The following is a 19947-nucleotide window of genomic DNA, read 5'->3' on the forward strand; positions in this document are numbered from 1 at the left end:
TAAGCCTGGGGCGAGAGCTTGGTGGCCCGGCGATCAAATCCAACATGTCCGCCACTGAAGGGGTGAAGAGAAATGTAAAGCTTTAAAATGAATGCTGTAAAGCCCATGATACGTGATGCGGCCACTTTAATTTTGGTTGCTAGAAACAGCCAACTTAAGAGTTACTTCGACTACAGGGTCTTATTGCTCGAAAGAGGGGCCAAAAGTGCGTTTATGGTGAGCCTTTTTAATTTATATGTGTACACTGAGGGAGCTCCCTGTTAAAAAATAATTATTGGCCGGGGAGGGTCGAAGGGGTACCTTTTCTAATTAATTCGCTTAATTATAACTCATTACATTTCACTTGCAGAAATAGATTTATATCGACTAAATATCTAAATATACCGGTATATTGAAACAGCAGAAGATCTTAGCTTTTCCAAGAAGATCCCCACAGCCCAATAATCAAAGAACTGTATGCTTAATAAATTTATGGAGCTGCGTGGAAATCTTTCCCATAAAACAGTAGGGATTTCACAAGTTGAATAGTTGAAAAAAACTAGGGGTGTTGAATGGTTATGCGCCACTTTACAAGACGGCGAGACTGATATCTTTTCTGCCCAAGACCTTTTTAGCCTTGCAAAAGAAATCGAGACTCCGCAAAGGCATCAAAGAAAAATTGGAGTCGACGAGACCCCTGCAATTTGGCTAAAATGTTGTGACTGAGTCATTTTGCTTAACATGGTACATGTATATAAAAGCAGAAGGTTTTGACCTTGGGGCAACTTTTCTCATATAAAACTTTGTTGAGAAGTCAGATGCTGGAAGCCAGATGCTCAAACTATCCAGAATCAGTCTCCTGCATCCATACACTGTATACTATTGTGCACACTCATTAGTAATTCAAGACACTAAGGATTAATTTCATTTTTATTCCTCACAAAAGCCAAGCATGTATGTTTTCCCTGGTGGTGTGATTGACAAAGCTGACTTTTCAAATGACTGGATGGAACTGTTTAAACAATCATTTGCCAAGTTTGGTAAAGACTTCACATCCCTTGTTAATGTTCAAGGCCCTCGTCCACCTGTGCTGAAGAAATCTTTACCAACAGATATACCAAATGACATTGCATTTAGAATTTGTGCAATAAGAGAGACATTTGAGGAATCTGGAGTCCTCTTACTGAAAAGTTTCTCAAATGAACTGCAGAGCAATCTAAGCACAGACGACATTCAAAGTTGGAGGAAAGAGGTTTATGCAGATGCAACCAAGTTTATTGCAATGTGCAGGTATATGGTCAAATTTGTTTGTAGAAACAAACAGGACATTTACTTGTGAAATCTTGTGTTAAAGTTTCGGTGTTGCTTGATTGTCTGAAAAAACCTCAAGATGAATCTCCTATTTCCTTACAATACGTAGTTTTCTTGCTAATTAAAAATAGGATCTGCGAAATGTAGTCAAATGCGTTGTATTTATTTTATTGTCTTAAATAGGATCACCTTTCAGAAAGAGTGTTAATTACATGAACTAACACACAGTTTAAACCTTGTATTTACCAAAGAGGTTTCAATCCCCCACAGTCTTGACATGTTTGTCACCATGCTGGGCACTGATACCAGTTTTCCAAACAGCTAAATCTTGTTACTGCCACTATGCCACAATACATGTTTCAGATAGCAACACTCTCCAGCATAATTTGATTAACAAACAATGGCTGAATTGTAAGAAATGATATAATTCTTATACAGGTATCTGCTTCAGATAGGCACCTTAATGAACTGAGATAAGTGTGAGTAGCATATAATATACACATTTTTAACAGACAATTTGAGTGTGTGCCTGATGTGTGGTCTCTCAGCGAGTGGTCTAACTGGCTGACACCAGCTGCCATGGCAAGACGTTATGACACCTTGTTTTACACTTGCTTTCTTGACAAAGAACCTGCAGTCCTTCATGATGACAAAGAGATGACTCACTCACAGGTGATTACCTTGAGAATTGTTATCTTTTTGCATGTACATATAGCCTTGCACAGACAAGGTGTGTCAATTCACAGTGTTTCTCTGTGTGCAGAAACATATAATTATATTGATATCTTGTATCTTTGTTGTGGACTAATTATCATGAATGATACTTTGTTCTATTACGGTGATTCCACTGACGGAAATAGAAGGAGTATCAAAAATTTTCTAAAACTTGGTCCAGGTTACAATTACGTTATGAGCCTCACAAAAATGAAATAAAAAATGGGGGTCACCACGCTAGTTTTTGTGCAAAATGGATGGCCATTATTACTGGTAATAATAGTAACTATATGACCCGGGACTCAGTTAATATTAGGATCCGTAGTACTGGTAATCTGAATAGGGAACTATCGTTTCTAGGAAAAAATAACTTGACTTGCATTAAAATATTAGTCTAGTTCAAAAAATAGACTTAGATCTTATATTATAAACTATTCTCATTGAAGAGGAATAAAGCTGATGAAAGAAATTGAAGATTTTGCTTCATGCACACATAATAAGCACTACCTACATGTAAAAACATGTTTTTCACGACATTCAAATAAAAATATCTCAATGTAGAATTTTAAACTCTTCTTTAAATCATGCTGTATTGTAGACAACTGTATGACATTTAAATTAATACATTCAAAAATAGTACTCGTTTAAAAGAAAATGATCATTAATTTCCCTTCCAAGCTCAGCCTGAGGGAAAGTTTGTAGTGTTCTGTGTGCGCGCGCTCGTGTGCACTCTAAATGACACAAAAACTTATGCGCAGCAAGGATGCGCAATGCAATTCAGTGGAATCACCTTAAATGTTATTTTTGGTGTTGTTGACAATAGGTTAGGTATTTTTGGTTATTAATTAATGCATGTGATCATATCCATATTATCATTATTATTTAATTATTATTTAATTATTATTATTATTATTATCTTTATTATTATTAATAATGATGATGGTGACAAATTATATTATGATGTCTTTTAACTTTAGTGGCTAACTCCTGCAGAAGGAGCTTCAAAATTTAGGGCGCGACAGATCAAGCTTGGAATGCCTCAGGCTTATGAGATGTTAAGATTTTGCCGGTGAGCCTGTGTTTGTTGAATTGCTGTCTTTTGTGCATTTTTTTTTTCTTTGTAGAAGCACTTTTAAAGAATTTATTCCAATCATTTTATTCAACCTAATAATGTTAACGGTTATACATTTTATTTAGATTTCCAAAGTGGGCAGATTTCCAGTCTTTTCAGGAAGGACGTGCCTCTCTAGGATGTGAGCAATGGCTCACTATTGTATTGAAGTGTACTGATGGGAATTTGGTGAGAAATTTATATTCACTGCCACAGTAAACCAAACATATGGCACTACAAAGTGTAAAGTGCCCTGTAAACAAATCAGAAGTTATTCACTTGACACTAAATTGTTTATCGCATTTTAGTGCACCTTTTATTAAATTTAAAAATAAAACAAAATGACCAGATTACAATATTTATGACTCTTTTCCTGTCCCATTCAATATTGCGTTTTCTTAGCATAATCTGTGATTGGATCAATATGAATAAGGAAAGTTTGCAAACACTCAAAAATTGAACTACTGTCATATCTCAAAAATGGCATTTTTCATGTGTGAAAAATACAGTTGCTGTGAAAATTGACTCCTGCTCTGTCAAAGGCATACAGTGGGCATGCTGCCTTAGCTCTTTTCACCCCTTACAAGCCTATGAAGCTACAATGAGCACCAAAAGTATTGAGACACTTGGCACTTTTTTAGTACCTTGGACAAATTTTATTCCTCACTCCTTAGATATTACCCCTTTCCCCCTAAAACAATGTTGGATTTACTGTCTGCAAGACTTACCTGTGTTCAACATTGAAAAGGGGGAGGGGGAGTGATTAACAAGCTGCACTGGATTTCAAGTGAACAAATGGGGATGTTAAATTAAGTATTCTTTCAACCAACTGTCACAAGGACTTTTGTAACTCAATGTAGCTGTTTATTCATTGACTAACATTATAGGCACACAATACATACAGAAGGTGTGTGGTTTTAGCTCTCTGCACACCTTGCAGGCCTATGATGCTACCATGACTATCATGGGAACGGCAAGCAATGCGTGCAGAGGGCGTGAGCTACAGCCCTAACCTTACACCAAAGATGCTAACCAAGTTGCAGAAGCATGTAACCAAGTTGTTATTACATAATAGTAATCAGGATCTCCTTTTTGCAGGCTGTATTTCGACATGATGACCTTTATCCATCATTATATCACAGAGTTGTGGAGGAATTGTCCCACAGCAGTACTGGACAAATTCCAGTTTTGGAACATTCAAAGACAGTAGCACAGTTAAACTCGGAAGGAAAGAATTTTAACAGAGTAGCTCTTCAGTCTGGCACTGCATTCAATTTAATGTGCAATGTTCAACTTCCTCACGGACAGTGTTCACCAGTGGTTGATCCAGCTAGAATTCAGGAACTTGCCAGAGAGTTGCACGAGTCGCATCTTTAACTGCTGTGGAGCAGAATTTTAAAATATCCAGTCCTTTTTGTAACAACAACAACAACGTTATTATTAACCTTTATACAGGGAGTAAATTAAAATATTTGGGTGGGAAAAACAAAAACATAAAACACAACACGAACATGCACTCATATCTAGCTGAAAATAAAAATCAAATAAATTTTACAAATCAAGTGATACAAAAACTACAGTTATGCTAGTAATTAAAACTCAAATGAGATGAATAAATCAAGCTTTAAGCAGCAAATAAGTCATAGAAAAAAACGAAAACAACAAACTCATTACCTTAGGAAAATCAGAAAACAAAGCAGCATTAATATTTGCACAGAAATTCTTTTTTTAGATCTTTAAATTTTCTAAAAAAGGTTGACTTCTTATCTTTACTAATGTAGTTCCATACATGTGTTCCATACTTTTGGCCCTTTTCAAGACAGGAAGAAGCATATTGTTTGAATAAAGATTTTTTTGTCTTTGTGAGCCTTCTACCTGCTTTTTAGTCTGACTAAAAGCATAAGCGGCTGATCAGGCTGATGCCAGTGGTTTTTAAAAAGAAAACTTGTTTTGGGTGATATGCCATGCATAGCTGGTATGGGGGAAGTAACGATACAACATGCCCCAGTAGACTACAGGCACATTATTTATTATTAAAAAACTCATTAATAAATCATTAAGAAAATACAAAGGACATTAATGTTTAATGAGTGTCTTTTAAAGACACGGCTTGATTTTATGTCCAATTTTCTTGCAATAATGAAAAGTTCTACATCAGAGGTTCTTGAAGCCATTCACTAAACTCGCAGTTCGTGCTTTATCAAGTCTAAAACACTCGGCTGCGCCTCGTGTTTAAAGTTGATAAAGCACAGGTAGCCCAAGCTCGATATATGAGTACAATAAAGATGACCTTTGCATTGTTTCGTAATTCGATCGATTTGCATATTTATAAGGATTTGTATGGGGAAATAAAATGACCGAAAAGAACGAACAATAACCGTTGAATTACAATAAAAATCACTCACCTTAGCTCCTTTGCTGTTCCCCTTGTGTGCTGTGTGTTTTTTTAGCCCATTTAGCGCGATTCCAGTGAGTTATAGTTCCATTGCCTTCCTCTCTATATACAGCTATTTCAATTAACGTTGTCGGATCAAAGCTCAAATCTAAAAGCCAGGACCGCAAGGTTATGTGGGATATTTTATAAATAAACCCATCAAAACCAGCCATGCCTCGCCCGTTCAGCGAGGACCTACGATGGCGAGCCATTTGGATGAAAGAAATCTTGGGATATGAATTGGATGAAGTGGCAGCGGTTTTGCAAATGTGCCCAAGAACTATCGAGCGTTATGTGTCGAAAGTGTTAAATTACGGTACAGTCAAAGCGAACACAATTGGAAGACCCATAAACAGTGTGGCCATGCACCCGCACGTGGAATTTTTGATTTTTGAAGCAGTGCTAGAACACCCTGAAAAGACGCTTTCAGAAGTGGCTCATGATGTTTATTCCCAAACGGGATCGGAGTTAGCATTGGCAAGCATTTTCTACTATCTGAGACGAAATCGTTTTAGTCGAAAAAAGGTTTGTTTGTATTAAAGTGCTTTTGAATTGGTTTTCACGGCTTACGAAACATTCATATAACCTGAAATTTACTCTGTTCTCTTCATAGCTCAGCAAAATTGCACTTCAAAGGTCCGAAGAAGCAAGAGTTATCTTCCGAGCAAATGTTTGCACGTTGAATTTCCCGAGCCTCTGGACGCAGCCCCATTGGAAAAAGAGCAATGGTAAAAAAGTTCTTTCAGAACTGGGGTCCGCGTATTACTGCCGTTCCCGTCCTTTGTACTGACGGGATCATAGACCTTGGTATCTACGAGGGAAATGTTAATGCCGCGACGTTTCTAGATTTTGTGACGAATAAGCTTTGTCCTAATTTGCTTCCATTTAATGGATTGAATCCGCGATCGGTGGTAATATTAGGTAAGGAACGTTTCAAAGTGTTGTTTAATTACTTCAACTCAGGAAAAAACAGGAAGAATTAGCTGCGCTTCAAGAACAGCTAAAAACGAAAGATTTATACTTGGAGGCATACTCGCGTCGCGAAACTATCAAGTTCGTAAACATTCCCGAAGAAGATGAAAGAGAAGACACCGAAGAAATTATTCGCGGCTTCCTTGAACGAGAGCTCGGTTTCATGGAAGCGGGAACAGTTGAAATACAGAGAGTTCACCGTGTCGGAAAGAATACCAGTGAAAGCACAAGGCCGAGAGCAATCCTCGCTAAATTCCTTAGAGCCAAGGATTCGGTGACAAGATTCTTTCATTGGGTTTTCGCCTTCGTGACACCGACTTTCAGATGTACAGAGATCTACCACGGGAGATCGTCACGAGGAGAAAAGCACAGATGGCCACTTTAAAGAAAGCAAGGCAGCATAAGGTTCACGCAGTGTTCAGTAAGGCCGAGCCAGATAAGCTGTACATAGGTGGAAAGTTCTGGCCGGTTGGCAAACCCTTTGACATCGAAGAGCTGGATTCCTAAACTAGGACGATGTGGAGAACTTTAAGACATTTTTCTATACTTTCAAGCGGAACATTTGCACTTAAATGTAAGGTAAACATCATTTATAAGAAGCTATTAATGCTTATTTAATTTACGCACTTAATTATAAGGGCCGGGGGTCGCACTAATCCATACAGATTGCGCTTTGTTAACTATTGCTTGGATCCGGTCGACACAGCTTTAACAGTACTTTACTGGCTGTGATTCATATTTTTTCTTATTTTAAGTAGTAGAATGTTTTTTTCTGTTGTATTTGTTTTTATATGGGCCATTATGTCAGTCAATAGTTTTATTACGCTTTTTGAACACAACAACTTTCGAGGAAACGCAAATTTAAATAATTATAAGCTGGAATAATGACAACAAATATACAATTCAAAGCTATCTCGCTGAACGTTCGTGGAATTCGCACTTTCGAGAAAAGGAAAACAATTTACAATTGGTTAACTCAAAAGAATGCAGATATTTGCTTTCTTCAGGAGACTTAAAGCACAAAAGAAATAGAAAATCAATGGAAATCCCAGTGGCGAGGCGAAACTTATTTCGCGCACGGCACTGTGCATAGTCGTGGGGTCGCCATACTTGTACGAAACACGCTCGATTTCACACTAAAATCAGTCCAATCAGATGAGGAAGGAAGATTCCTTTGTCTTGAAGCCATTATTCAAGACCAATTGTTTCTTTTAGTCAATATATATGCACCTAACACTTCAACTGAACAAACATCATTTTTTCGCAAACTTTCTGATCTCATTAACAGTGACGAACGCTATGAGCAATGTAAAATCATAATCGGAGGTGACTTTAATGTCACTCTAGATCCATCTAAAGACTGCTCTGGTGGCAATCCTGTTTTAAAAGACTCGGTTAAAGCGCTGGAAGAAATTTTAATAGAAAATGACTTAATTGACATTTGGAGAGTCCAAAACCCCGAGTGCAGAAGGTTCACTTGGAGACAAAAAACACCACTTATTCAACGACGGCTTGATTATTGGTTCATTCCGGAGTCACTTCAAGATGATGTCGCTAAAATAGAAATCGTACCTGCGGTGAGAACTGATCATTCGGCAGTTGTTATCGAAATTAATTCTTTAGACACTCAGAATCATGGCCCTTCTTTTTGGAAAATAAATAATAGCCTTTTTGAAGACTCGACATACGTTGAACTGATAAGAGAAAATATTCCCGTCTGGTTGAGCGAAATTAATTTTTGCACAGATTACCGAATAGTATGGGACTGGATAAAATATAATATTCGTAGGGAAAGCATCTCTTATAGTAAACAAAAAGCGCGTGAAAAGAGAGAAAAACTGAAAAACATTGAAGAGACATTAAAAATGTGCGAGGAAAAAACTGCTGAAGAACCATCTAACGAAAATATGCAAAAGTTAGAAACAGCCAAAAGCGAATATGAAAGAGAATATGACTATATTGTGAAAGGGCTAATCATTCGTTCCCGTGCAACATGGTTCGAAAAAGGTGAGCGAAACACTAAATATTTCTTAAATCTAGAAAATTGTAAAAAGACAAAAACCTGTCTAAGAAAGCTATTACTGACAGACGAACAAGAAAGCACAAATCCAAGTATAATCCTTAATGAAATATATTCCTTCTATTCTAATTTATACGATGAAAAGACAGAGGTGGAGATCGATCAGACATCTTGCCCCTTTTTGAATAATCATGATCAAATTCCTAAGTTATCTGTTCCAATGCGTGACATCTGTGAAGGAGAGCTGACCCAAACAGAATGTTATAAGGCTTTATCTGCATTTAAAAATAATAAAACACCAGGAAACGATGGGCTATCGGCAGAATTCTACAAAGTATTTTGGTCTGAAATTGGTGAAGTCCTGGGTTAATTCTCTCAACTACTCTTATCGTTGCGGGGAACTATCAACAACTCAAAAACAAGCTGCAATCACATTAATAGAGAAGAAAGGAAAGGACAGAAGAAGAATAAAAAATTGGCGACCTATATCATTGGTAAATGTCGATGTTAAGATAGGCTCTAAAGCCATCGCTATGAGGCTAGAGAAAGTGCTTCCGAGCATAATTCATTACGACCAAAGTGCTTTCGTCAAAGGACGAAACATATTTGATGCTGTCCGCACCATTAACGACATCTTTGACTTCACCCAAATAAAAAACTATGATGCTATTCTGACTGCAATTGATTTTGAAAAAGCTTTCGATTCATTGAATTTGAATTTCTTATTTCATTCTTTAGAAGCGTTTGGTTTTGGTGATTCCCTTATTGCATGGATTAAGACTTTTTATAAGAATATATCGAGTTGCGTTTTTAATAATGGTTTTGCCACACCTTTTTTCCAACTTAAACGAGGTGTACGCCAAGGTGACCCTCTGTCACCATATCTTTTCATAATAGCCCTCGAATTATTAGCAATTAACATCCGAAACAACGAACAAATAAGAGGCATTAAGGTTGACGGTAATGAGATTAAGTTAGTGATCTTTGCCGATGACATGACAACGTTCGTGCGCGACACAGCTTCATTCTCTCATCTAATCAACACCGTAGAACAATTCACAAGTTATTCAGGATTAAAAATGAATCATGAAAAGACGGAGGTAATGCCCCTGGGAAATATGACGCTAGAACCAACGGATGTAGGCGTGAATGAGATAAGCAGTATTGTCAAAATTCTGGGGGTACATTTTACATATAATCATAACCGTTTTTATGAAAAAAATTTTGAATCTATCGAGAAATCTTTAAAAGAACTGCTACAAAGTTGGTCTTGGAGAGGTCTTACGTTGATTGGAAGGATTCAAGTGATCAAATCCTTTGCCATACCGAAAATCCTTTATCGTGTTGCTTTGGTCTCGTGTAAAAAATCTGATTTTGTCAAAAAAATCAATGAGTTACTTTATTCTTTTATTTGGAAGGGTAAAGACAAAGTAAAGCGGGCAGCCTTGATAAACTCCATTGAGGAAGGAGGTTTGACAATGCCAGATATTGCATCTATGATTTCAACGCAGAGAATATTGTGTATCAAGAAATATTTGGACAACTACCCAGCAAGCTGGAAATTTTTTCTTAATTTCTATTTGAAGAACGTTGGGGGCAAGTTTTTGTTTCACTGTAACTTTGATTATAGAAAATTACCAGTTGCTGTTCCAGAGTTTTATAAAGAATGTATCCAAACCTGGTCCTCATTAAAAGAAAACAATCCCAGTACAACAAAGGATGTTGCGAATCAGATCCTCTGGAATAATAGGTTTATTTGCATTGGCAAAAATTCAGTATATAACCGAAGGATAAGTAGTGTGGGTCTAAACAAGATTGGCGACCTTTACGACGGTGCAGGGTTGCTAGTTTTCAACACGGAGCCTCTGAGATCTATTCTATCCCCCAGCGACATGTATTTATTGATTAGTATGCTGGACGCCATGCCTCTGGTATGGCGGAACCTGTTAAATGGTAGTAAATCATCTATAGCGCATCTCACCTCTCCCTTCGAGCCTAATTCTTTTAATATAATTTACGAAAGTAATATAATCCCACTTGAAAACGTTCAGTCGAAATCGCTTTATAATAAATTCGTCTCAAAAGTTTGCACAAAACCTACTGCTAGGAAGAAATATGAAGAAAGCTTTAACACCGAAGAGTCTCAATTAGAATGGAACAAAATTTATCTAACACCTATAAGAGCAACACTAAGCACAAAACTGCGGGAATTTCAGTATAAGATACTTAATAGAATCTTATATACAAATGACATGCTCTTTAAGTTTAAGAAAATTGAATCTCCTCTATGTCATTTCTGCGAAAATGATATAGAAACCATAGAACATTTTCTTTTCCTCTGCCCGAGAGTTCAAGTTTTTTGGAGTGAAGTATGCTCTACTTTCGGAGAAAAACAGGCTGAAGTGGAGCAGACCTCTACACATAAAAGATATCTTTTTCGGAAACCAAGACGTAAAAACTCACAATAACTTGACAAATTACATTATCCTGGAAAGCAAATACTTTCTGTATCGTTGTAAACTAAACAAAACTGCATTATCTATTCTGCTTTTAACAGAAAAAATTAAGAATACATATTATATAGAACGTTCTATTGCGAGAGAAAATAATAAAGTTGGTTTTCATTATGAAAAGTGGGAACCTCTACTCCCACTTATCTCTCCTTGATAAGTTGTTGTCACTATTTTTTAAATTATCCTGCAAATTACATATCAGACTGCTGTAATATACCTAAGTTGTTGGCCTTTGTAAACCCTGTTATTTTGTAACCTGTCACTTTGTAATTTAAATTAGCTATGTTAAATTGTATGTTCTGTAAACTCGAAAATTTGTAACCTTTTTTTTTTTTTCCGTAAATAACTGTATTTTCCTTTTTTTGTGCTGTACATTTCTTTTTTTGCTGTAATTTTATGTAGTAAAACAATAAACAAACAAAATACAAAAAAAAAAAAAAAAGTGTTGTTTAAATTAAAATCCAAAACAAAAAGGGCGTTCATGAATTTTTGTTTTTATGATTCTTGTAGATAATGCGGCGATTCACCACTCGCAGGCACCTATGGACGCTATTCACGCGATTGGAGCTATGATTATCTTCTTGCCACCATATAGCCCCGATTTTATGCCAATAGAAGAGCTTTTCGCGCAAGCTAAAAACTGGATCAGAGAAAATGATGCAGCGTGGCAATTTTGCTGTGATCCTGAATTGATGGTTGAAGAGGCGTTCCTTCAAGTTACAGACGAAGAAGTCAGAAACTATATTCAGCACGCGGAATATTTTTAATGAAACACATTCATTCGACATTTTCCAGTTACAAATTAGAGTTCGTTCAGCTCTGTTACTAGCTTTTCTTTTTGGCTCACGAACTCGTCTTGGGAGAGTACGCCGTCATCTTGTAACTCCTTCAAGTCTTTTAACTGCTTTAATATTACACTTCGAATTCGGATCTGCAAAAACAAAACGGCACAAGAACGTGATGTTCAATAAAACATGTTAACATGCACGACATAACTAGCATGGGCTTTTTTATGTTATTTGCGTACCTTACTCTCAGCGCTATTTGTGGATTGCTCAGGCTCACGATCGCGGCTTGTATTTGGTAGTTTGCCTCCACACTTTTTCGACCTCCCTGAAAAAAATGGCAAGTCTGGTGGTTCTTCTTCGCTGTCATGAGTCCCGTTAACCTGTGCAAAAAAATAAATAAATAAAAAGTTAACACTGAGTTGTATTCAGATACTGAGTTAATTATTTTATTTCACTGCTGTACGATTTTCGACATAGGTTTTTTTTTTTTAATTTTCAACCGGGTAAAATTTTGAATAGCGGCATAATTAAAGATGTATGCACGTGGAGTCCGTGAGTTAAATGCTAATTCACATGGCGCGTAGTTTGAAAAGAAAAATAGTGAAGAACACGATTTTCACAAAGTTTCGAATAAAAAATTGAGACAAATGATGAAATACTTTTAAAACTAGCCGAACATCGTATTCTTCCCACTGAGAATGTTTAACAGACGGGGAATTTAAAGTTCCTTACCAACATCCTGGCCCAACATCGCAGCTTAAACTCTGGTATTTTATGCTCCTGTCGCAACCTTGACAGGCGTGCTTCGTAGCTAGACCGATCCTCCTCATCATCCGTCAGATTCTGAGAACTAGGACCGGGGTTAGCTAGACAAAACAAGAAATTGTAAAAACAGCTTCCTGAATTAAACAAGCGGATGTGCCTGATTTTCAACCCTCTTTTCGAGTAATAAAGCCGAGATTAAACAAATGGTGTTCATTCCAATATTGATTTACCTTTTCTCTTCTTCCCCATTGTTTGAGCCCGTGAGTGTTCTGTTTTTGATACATGGGGATCCACCCACAAGGTAACCATACCCCTCTTCTCCAAGGACAGCGCCTCTGCAAGTTGAATTTCCGAAGTTATTGAGTACTTCTTGTTTGCTTCTCCGATGTAGCCGAAGCTAAAATTACAATCAGTTGCTGGCTTGAGTTCCTCCTTGCATCTCTGCAATAAGTATGCTTTTAGTTGAGCTACACTGTTACTCACAGGAACGTTTCGAATGTGATACGTATCGTGCGAGGTTTTCTTTCCTGCCTTCAAGACACGCAGGCAAACGTCTACTGTGTTTTCTTCCATGTCTTCCATGTTGTCACGCCTCACGATGAATTTTAAACCGACTACCCAGGGTCGCCGCTTTTTCGCTTTTAAATTGACCGTAAAGAAGGATTTGGATTATTTACTATTCCAGGCGATGTTGGAGAAGATAAAGACTGTACCGAAATATGAAATGAAGATTTTACACGGTAAGAAAAGCAATTAATATTCATTTACGCTTTAAAAAGCGGGCGAATCTATAATTTTATAACATTCAAAGATGCGTTTCACCGAGACATTTTGTGGAAATAAAGTTTAAAATGTCTTTGCAAACTAACACAGTTTCATCGTCCCATCGAGGAGCAGTAAAAGAAAGGCTAAACAGATTCGACCTGCAAGTTTTTTAATGCATTAATAAGACTTAAATAAAACAACAAAATTGAAAGCGAATTTAAGGTTGCGGGCGACTCGTTCAACTTTTCATAAATTTCTTATCGTTCACGTTTCCAACATTTAAAACAACTTGACTTCCAAAGGGCCTTTGTAAGTCAGTCTATCTTTAAATTGTCATTTTACAATGAAAATCTGGCTTTTAGTTCAATTTCGAGCAAGCGACGGTTTAAATAAATCGTGAATGAAATACAAAGACGCACACAGAAGCTTAACAGTGCAATGTGGTTTCTTCCTTGCGAACAACTCGCTTAACTTTTTTTAATCTTTTACGTTTTCGAATTTAAAGAAAACTTGACTTCCATGGGCCCTTGTACGTCAGTACATCTTTCAATCGTCATTTTACAATAAGAAACTTGGCTTTTCCTTCAGTTTCGGACATACAACGGTTTCAATAAATCGTGAATGAAATGCAAACGCGCACACAGAAGCCAATGCAATGTGGTGCAGTTGTCAATTATCCGCGTGTTGTGTGACTTATTTACATCACTATTCAATAAAAACAAGAGCCTGTCTTGTTGTTAAGTTTTGAACGTCTAGTAGATTTATACTAAAACAATTAGATTATTCGCTCTCGATTTCTATGTGTGATAGTTGATTCGGGCTTCGCCCTCATCAACTATTACACGATAGAAATCTCGAGCTCATAATCTAATTGTTAAATATATCGAGCTTGGGCTACCTGTGGATAAAGCACTCCTGTTCGTTTAATAATAATAATAATAATAATAATAATAATAATAATAATAATAATAATAATTTAAAAATTTATATAGCGCTTTTTACATGTGGTGATCAAAAGCGCTTTACAGTAATTTCATTAAAAACAATAAAAAGAATACATATACATAAAACAACTAAAACCTAAAGATAAAATGTGATAAAAATTTAAAAAGATACATTAAAATGCTGATCTAAATAAAAATGTCTTAAGTTTACTTTTAAAAACACCAAGTGTCGCAATAAGACGCAGGTCGGCAGGCAAACTGTTCCATAAAGCGGGTGCCGATGAAATGAAGGACCTGCCGCCAAGTGTAGGGCGCATTGTCTCCCGTGGAACTTCTAATAATAGGCTACTATTTGAGCGTAGCGAGTATGAGCTCGCTTGCTTAACTTTCACTAAATCAATAAGATAAGATGGCGCAAGACCATAAATTGATTTAAAGGTAAGAATTAAAATCTTAAACTTAATTCGATGAGCAACAGGAAGCCAATAAAGCTCGAAGAGGGCTGGAGTTATATGTGAGTACTTTGGTATGTCCATAATTAGTCTTGCAGCGGCATTTTGAACACGCTGTAGTTTGGAAATTTGAAGATTTGGCAGTCCATACATTAAGCTATTACAATAATCCAGTCGAGAGGTAATAAAAGCATGAACAATTGTACGTAGACTATCAACAGATAGATATTTCTTAATTCTCCTTATATTATGTAAATGAGAACGCACTACTGCATGCCTTGCTGATATGTGTAGACATGGACATTTTTTCATCAAACCAGACTCCCAAATTTCTAGCACAGGCGACAGACCTTATGTCATTATCACCAACGTGTAAACAGCCGTCGCAAGCTAACTTATTTAGCTGATACTGAGTTCCAATTAATAACATCTCAGTTTTGTCATCATTTAGTAGAAGTCTATCACTAATCATCCAACTTCGAATATCTGCAATGCAACTTTCCATGGCCCTCATTGCAACATCTTGACTGACTTGGCTGTCCGGTTTAAAGCATAAATAAAGTTGAGTGTCGTCTGCAAAGCAATGGACGCATGGTAGGTGCTTTTCTATAACGTCAAACAGCTGAGATGAGTAGATAATGAATAGAAGAGGTCCTAAACAAGAGCCCTGAGGTACCCCGCAGTCCAAGTTGAAGCATTTAGAAAGTGTACCACTGATGGATATCCGCTGACTTCTGTTGGACAGATATGATTTGAACCAGTTCAGGACTGTTCCCTGTAAGCCGACTTTGTTTTGCAACCGATTGATGAGTGTCTTGTGATTAACAGTGTCAAACGCTGCACTAAGATCTAACAATACAAGAAGCGTGACACATTTTGAGTTCATACCAAGCATGATGTCATTCATGACCTTCAACAAAGCAGTTTCAGTACTATGGCCTGCACGATATGATGACTGTAAAACTGGGTAGATGTGGTTCTGAAGCATGTGTCCATGCGTCTGATTGTATACAGCCCTTTCTGTTAACTTAGAAACATACTAAAGATTACTAATGGGTCTGTAATTCTTGTACAACAAGTCAAGGCCAGCCTTTTTTAAGATTGGATTCACCAGTGCACACTTCCATTCGTCAGCAAATTGACCAGTCATAATAGATGTGTTGATGATCTTTGTCAGGACCGGAAGTAAAACATCCAAACAGTTTACAACAAGAGGCGTTGGGATAGGATCGAGCATGCACGTTTTCTTCGCAGAACTGAGCACTAGATCACGTACATTACATTCTGTAAGTTGCGAAAATGTTTCCATGGTAACAGCAGCAGTCTTACTAGGGTTAGTAAGAGAATCAGAGTCGTTGCTAGGTAAGACTTCCGTCATTTTATCCAACTTCGAGTGAATATCACAGATCTTTTTGACAAAAAATTCACCCATCTCATTTGCCAGTTGCAGCTTATCTTTGAGAGGCGGAAACAAAACTTCATTCTCCTGCTTCAACAATTTTCTAGTGGCATTGAAGAGATCACGTTGATTTGAGCTGTTTTCATTAATGAAGTCGGTGTAAAATTTTTTCCGTGCCACATTCATAAGATAAGTAGCATAGTTCTTTTTTGCTTTGAAATTAGTTAGATCAGACGAATTTCTTGTGCGGCGCCATCTGCGTTCAGCCCTCCGTCGCTCTCTCCTAGCATCCTTGATATTATCATCATACCATGGTACCAGAGGTCTGACTTTGATGGTTTTTGTTACCAGTGGTGCGTGACAATCCAGTATCTCGGATAGTGTTGTGTTGTACAGATTTACCAGATCATCAAGATTATCAGGACTGTCTTGAATAAGGGCCGAACACCGCACATCATGTGAAAACAATTCAATGTCAATACCTTTAATTTTGCGGTAGGATATCTCTTTGACATTAAACGATGGTTTCTTAATTATAAGATCACAGATCACAGTGATGTGGTCAGAGAAGAGATAATCCACAACAGGAGCGGTTGATATTAGCTCGTCTACGTCCCTTGTAATCACAAGATCCAGTGTATGGCCTGACATGTGGGTCGGTTTATCAACGTGCTGTTGTAAACCCATAGACTCCAACAACTCTAACAGTCGTGCACGATCAGCGTCACCAAAAACGTCAACATGAATATTAAAGTCGCCAGTGATTAATAATGGCTCAGATGACATAATTATTGATTCCAGATATGAAGTGAATTCTTCAAAGAATTTGCCTGTTGTAATTGGATGTTCTGAAGAATATGGTGCACGATAAATAATCATGATTCTAAGTTTACTAGATCCGCAATCCACAATCCATTCCGAGTATTCAAATGACGCTTTCTCGCTAGCATCCACTTTCTTCACATGCAGAGAGTCTCTGATTATTAGCGCTGTTCCACCACCAGTGCGGCCGACACGAGAATGATCAACCATTTTGAATCCAGGAGGTGTTGCTTCTATTCGATGGGCAATGTCACGATGAGAAAACCATGTCTCCGTAACTGCAAAAATATCCGCTCCACTTGTAGAAGCATAGCACAGAAAGTCAGCCGACTTGTTCCTGAGAGATTGTGCATTCAGACAACAAAATCTGACATGATCTCGCCCATCGCGTATGCTAGCTGGTGTTTGTAGAGGCTGTCGAGGAACAATGACCAAGTTGTTTATGTTCATACCCCTGGGACGCGGTGAACTTGAAAACACCGGTTCCGAGCAAATACTGTGAGATGGAACTACAGATTTAATTCTCCTACGACCGGCTCTCTTCCCTCTATATTTCAAGATTCCACAATCCTTCAACGCTTTTATAGTAGACATAGACGGTTTGAGATGACATGATGCGCGTATGTTGAATAAACGGTTATAAGTATATGAAATCTTCGAAGTAATCAAAGTACTTTGTTGACGATCATTATGCAGATTTGATGACACGGCTTCACCGACGGCGAAGTCAAAATCCAAGCTTTGAGATAGTACAGGCCCTGGATTAGTGGCAATATCGTCAAATATTGTTATGTCCAGAGGCGGGTCATGCCCAGGTATTACGAGGCATGTGAATCCTCGCTTGGAAGCCTTGCAAAGTGCTTTGCTTGTCTTGATAAAACCACATGGCGCAGTTAGCTTGAGTTTAACGGCCCGAAGCTGAGATGTGAAATCAACAAACTGGCCGGTAGATCCAATTGGACAGTTAAAAATACTATCCTGGCGATTCCATAGATGATCATGTAGTTTTTGAGTGAACATTACGTAACTTCGGAAGTTGCGTGGCACCCCATTGAATAAATAAGGGCTAAGCACGAAACGTTCGTTTTTCTTTTTTTTTAATGAGGAGTTTGGTACTTTAACATTCTTCATTACTATTTATACGTAATTTATTTTCCCCGCTACATGTCTACGCTCCTGTTAAATGTTCTCTCGTGTGAACAGTGCATAATTTTGTCCCTGCTGCATGTTGCTGCGGTATGTCCCTGCAACACGACCTCACGCGTGAAGGTAACGCATAGTGCATTACCGTTATGCGTGTCACGCGTGAAACTACCGAAGGAACTGCTTCCGATTTTAACTAATGTGTGCAAATACATTAACATTGAAACGGGCCCCTTCAGGGGGAAAGGCAATAAAAAAAATGAAAATTAGGGGAGCGCAGTTTTCCCTTCCCAGTGTCCCCTGCGCGCTTTCGTTGCCATTTTCCCCACGCACCGCGCGCTTACTTTTCACCTCTCCCAATTTCCCAGCCGGAACGAAAAAAATAGTTTATATATGAAAATAAAAATAGTTTAAATAAGAGGCCTTTGCGGAGGAGAGAGGAAGCGGGATTTTATCAAGCTGAGTCAAGGAAGTATTGAAAACATCTGGATGCAATGCCCACAAGGATACTGCCAACCAATTTTATTAAAAACAAACAGTCACAGTGGAACATATCTTATCTAATCTTTTAGTACTCCTCAGAGTTTTTATTAATTTCACGACATGTTAGTTAAAAAAGAAATATAACTGCATGAAAACTACCGAGACAGCTATAAAATACAAGGCACTACGAGCTACTGTCTGATGCTATATCATCATCATCATTATTTCATTTCATTTTATTTTATTTTGGACAGCTATGCAATACAAGGCACTGCGAGCTACTGTCTGCTGTTGTATTGTTCGTCATTACCAATCTGAATCATCAAAATTTCAGGTATGAGCTCGCTCTCACGAACACACCCGACAGAACACTGTAAAAGAGCGTTAGAAGGTTTAGTTTGGGTGGGTAAAAGAGGTGGATATTAATTTAGCTGAATACTAGGAATTGGTATTGCTTGACTTTATGCCACTCACTTCATCAAGAAACCTTTAATATTTTGAATCGTCATGTAACGTTAAGTTTACAGTTTCAGTAGCTCTTACCCAAAAGTAATATGCTTGGCGTGTTGCCACGAGTTCATTAAGATCTGTTTGTCGTAACAATGATTTCAGTTTTATTTGTTATAGAAAAGCGATGCAGTTTAATATACGGTTTCGTAAAGTACAGCAAACATCAACTTAATGTTTGACAACAAAGGTTGCCTTATGTTGTCTGGCGACTGCCAAAAACGTCTCCGTTTCTTGGACAATTGCCTGATCGATTGTAATGGCTAAAGGAAATTGAAATTGCGCATGCATCTTACTAGTTCTCTAAAATTTCCGCCTCTTCAACGTTAAGCTAAAGAGGTTGCAAGAACTTATATATATCATTAAACGATATATCATAACGATACTTTTTCACGAAAAGGAAGACAAAAGCGCACTCATGTAAGTTTTATTGTCAATAAATCGGAGAAGAAGAAGCGAAGCAGTCTTCCTCAGAAACAATGTTATGATTTATGCATGAACGACTGCCATCTGGAGTATAACTGTTCGCCGGCTTAATAAAACTAAGCAAGTGTATGTTTATATAACAGGACGCAATAAGGTTTAGTCTATTTTCTATTTACATTGTGTTTGCAAAATATCAGGCCATGGGCAATATTTTTAAATAGTAAATAAACATGATGTGAGTCATAATATTTTAAAAAACCTGTAAATTTTCCATTAGCTGGGTTACATTAGAAATATCAAAGGTTTTTGATATTTCTAACCTAAAACTATAGCTGGACGCTACCCTTTTCCCGGAGCATGGTATTTACTTTTCTATCTAAAAATGTTTTGAGTTTGGTT

The 19947-nt window shown here is 37.5% G+C and overlaps 3 protein-coding genes across 3 annotated transcripts; 2 read left to right on the forward strand and 1 right to left on the reverse strand.

The window, feature by feature from the left end:
• The first annotated feature begins 37 nt into the window (after positions 1–37).
• Positions 38–4981, forward strand: LOC144634928 (acyl-coenzyme A diphosphatase NUDT19-like). Its single transcript, XM_078493986.1, has 6 exons — positions 38–216; positions 926–1269; positions 1803–1962; positions 2982–3073; positions 3202–3304; positions 4214–4981. The coding sequence occupies exons 1-6, from the start codon at positions 88–90 to the stop codon at positions 4490–4492; spliced, it is 1107 nt and encodes a 368-aa protein (XP_078350112.1). The 5' UTR covers positions 38–87; the 3' UTR covers positions 4493–4981.
• A 1278-nt stretch (positions 4982–6259) lies between these two features.
• Positions 6260–12110, forward strand: LOC144635204 (uncharacterized). The gene is made up of 2 exons (XM_078494289.1): positions 6260–6470; positions 11565–12110. The coding sequence occupies exons 1-2, from the start codon at positions 6275–6277 to the stop codon at positions 11819–11821; spliced, it is 453 nt and encodes a 150-aa protein (XP_078350415.1). The 5' UTR covers positions 6260–6274; the 3' UTR covers positions 11822–12110.
• LOC144635080 (uncharacterized) lies at positions 11849–13810 on the reverse strand. The gene is made up of 4 exons (XM_078494163.1): positions 12838–13810; positions 12575–12708; positions 12082–12222; positions 11849–11985 (listed from the first exon to the last, which is right to left on the reverse strand). The coding sequence occupies exons 1-4, from the start codon at positions 13187–13189 to the stop codon at positions 11857–11859; spliced, it is 756 nt and encodes a 251-aa protein (XP_078350289.1). The 5' UTR covers positions 13190–13810; the 3' UTR covers positions 11849–11856.
• Positions 13811–19947: the final 6137 nt, after the last annotated feature.

The sequence above is a fragment of the Oculina patagonica genome, chromosome 1 (genome assembly GCF_052425735.1).
Source record: "Oculina patagonica isolate OP01 chromosome 1, crgOcupat, whole genome shotgun sequence".
NCBI classification, from domain to species: domain Eukaryota; kingdom Metazoa; phylum Cnidaria; class Anthozoa; order Scleractinia; family Oculinidae; genus Oculina; species Oculina patagonica.

Excerpts from the sequence above, each read along its gene's own strand:
- LOC144634928 (XM_078493986.1), top strand. The coding sequence starts at position 88 with ATGAATGCTGTAAAGCCCATGATACGTGATGCGGCCACTTTAATTTTG. Across the intron at positions 1,270-1,802 it reads AAGTTTATTGCAATGTGCAG|ACAATTTGAGTGTGTGCCTG; the intron begins GTATATGGTCAA and ends CATTTTTAACAG. Across the intron at positions 3,074-3,201 it reads GAGATGTTAAGATTTTGCCG|ATTTCCAAAGTGGGCAGATT; the intron begins GTGAGCCTGTGT and ends CATTTTATTTAG.
- LOC144635204 (XM_078494289.1), top strand. The coding sequence starts at position 6,275 with ATGGTAAAAAAGTTCTTTCAGAACTGGGGTCCGCGTATTACTGCCGTT. Across the intron at positions 6,471-11,564 it reads GCGATCGGTGGTAATATTAG|ATAATGCGGCGATTCACCAC; the intron begins GTAAGGAACGTT and ends TGATTCTTGTAG.
- LOC144635080 (XM_078494163.1), bottom strand. The coding sequence starts at position 13,189 with ATGGAAGACATGGAAGAAAACACAGTAGACGTTTGCCTGCGTGTCTTG. Across the intron at positions 12,709-12,837 it reads AATGGGGAAGAAGAGAAAAG|CTAACCCCGGTCCTAGTTCT; the intron begins GTAAATCAATAT and ends TGTTTTGTCTAG. Across the intron at positions 12,223-12,574 it reads GATGTTGGGCCAGGATGTTG|GTTAACGGGACTCATGACAG; the intron begins GTAAGGAACTTT and ends TTTTTTGCACAG.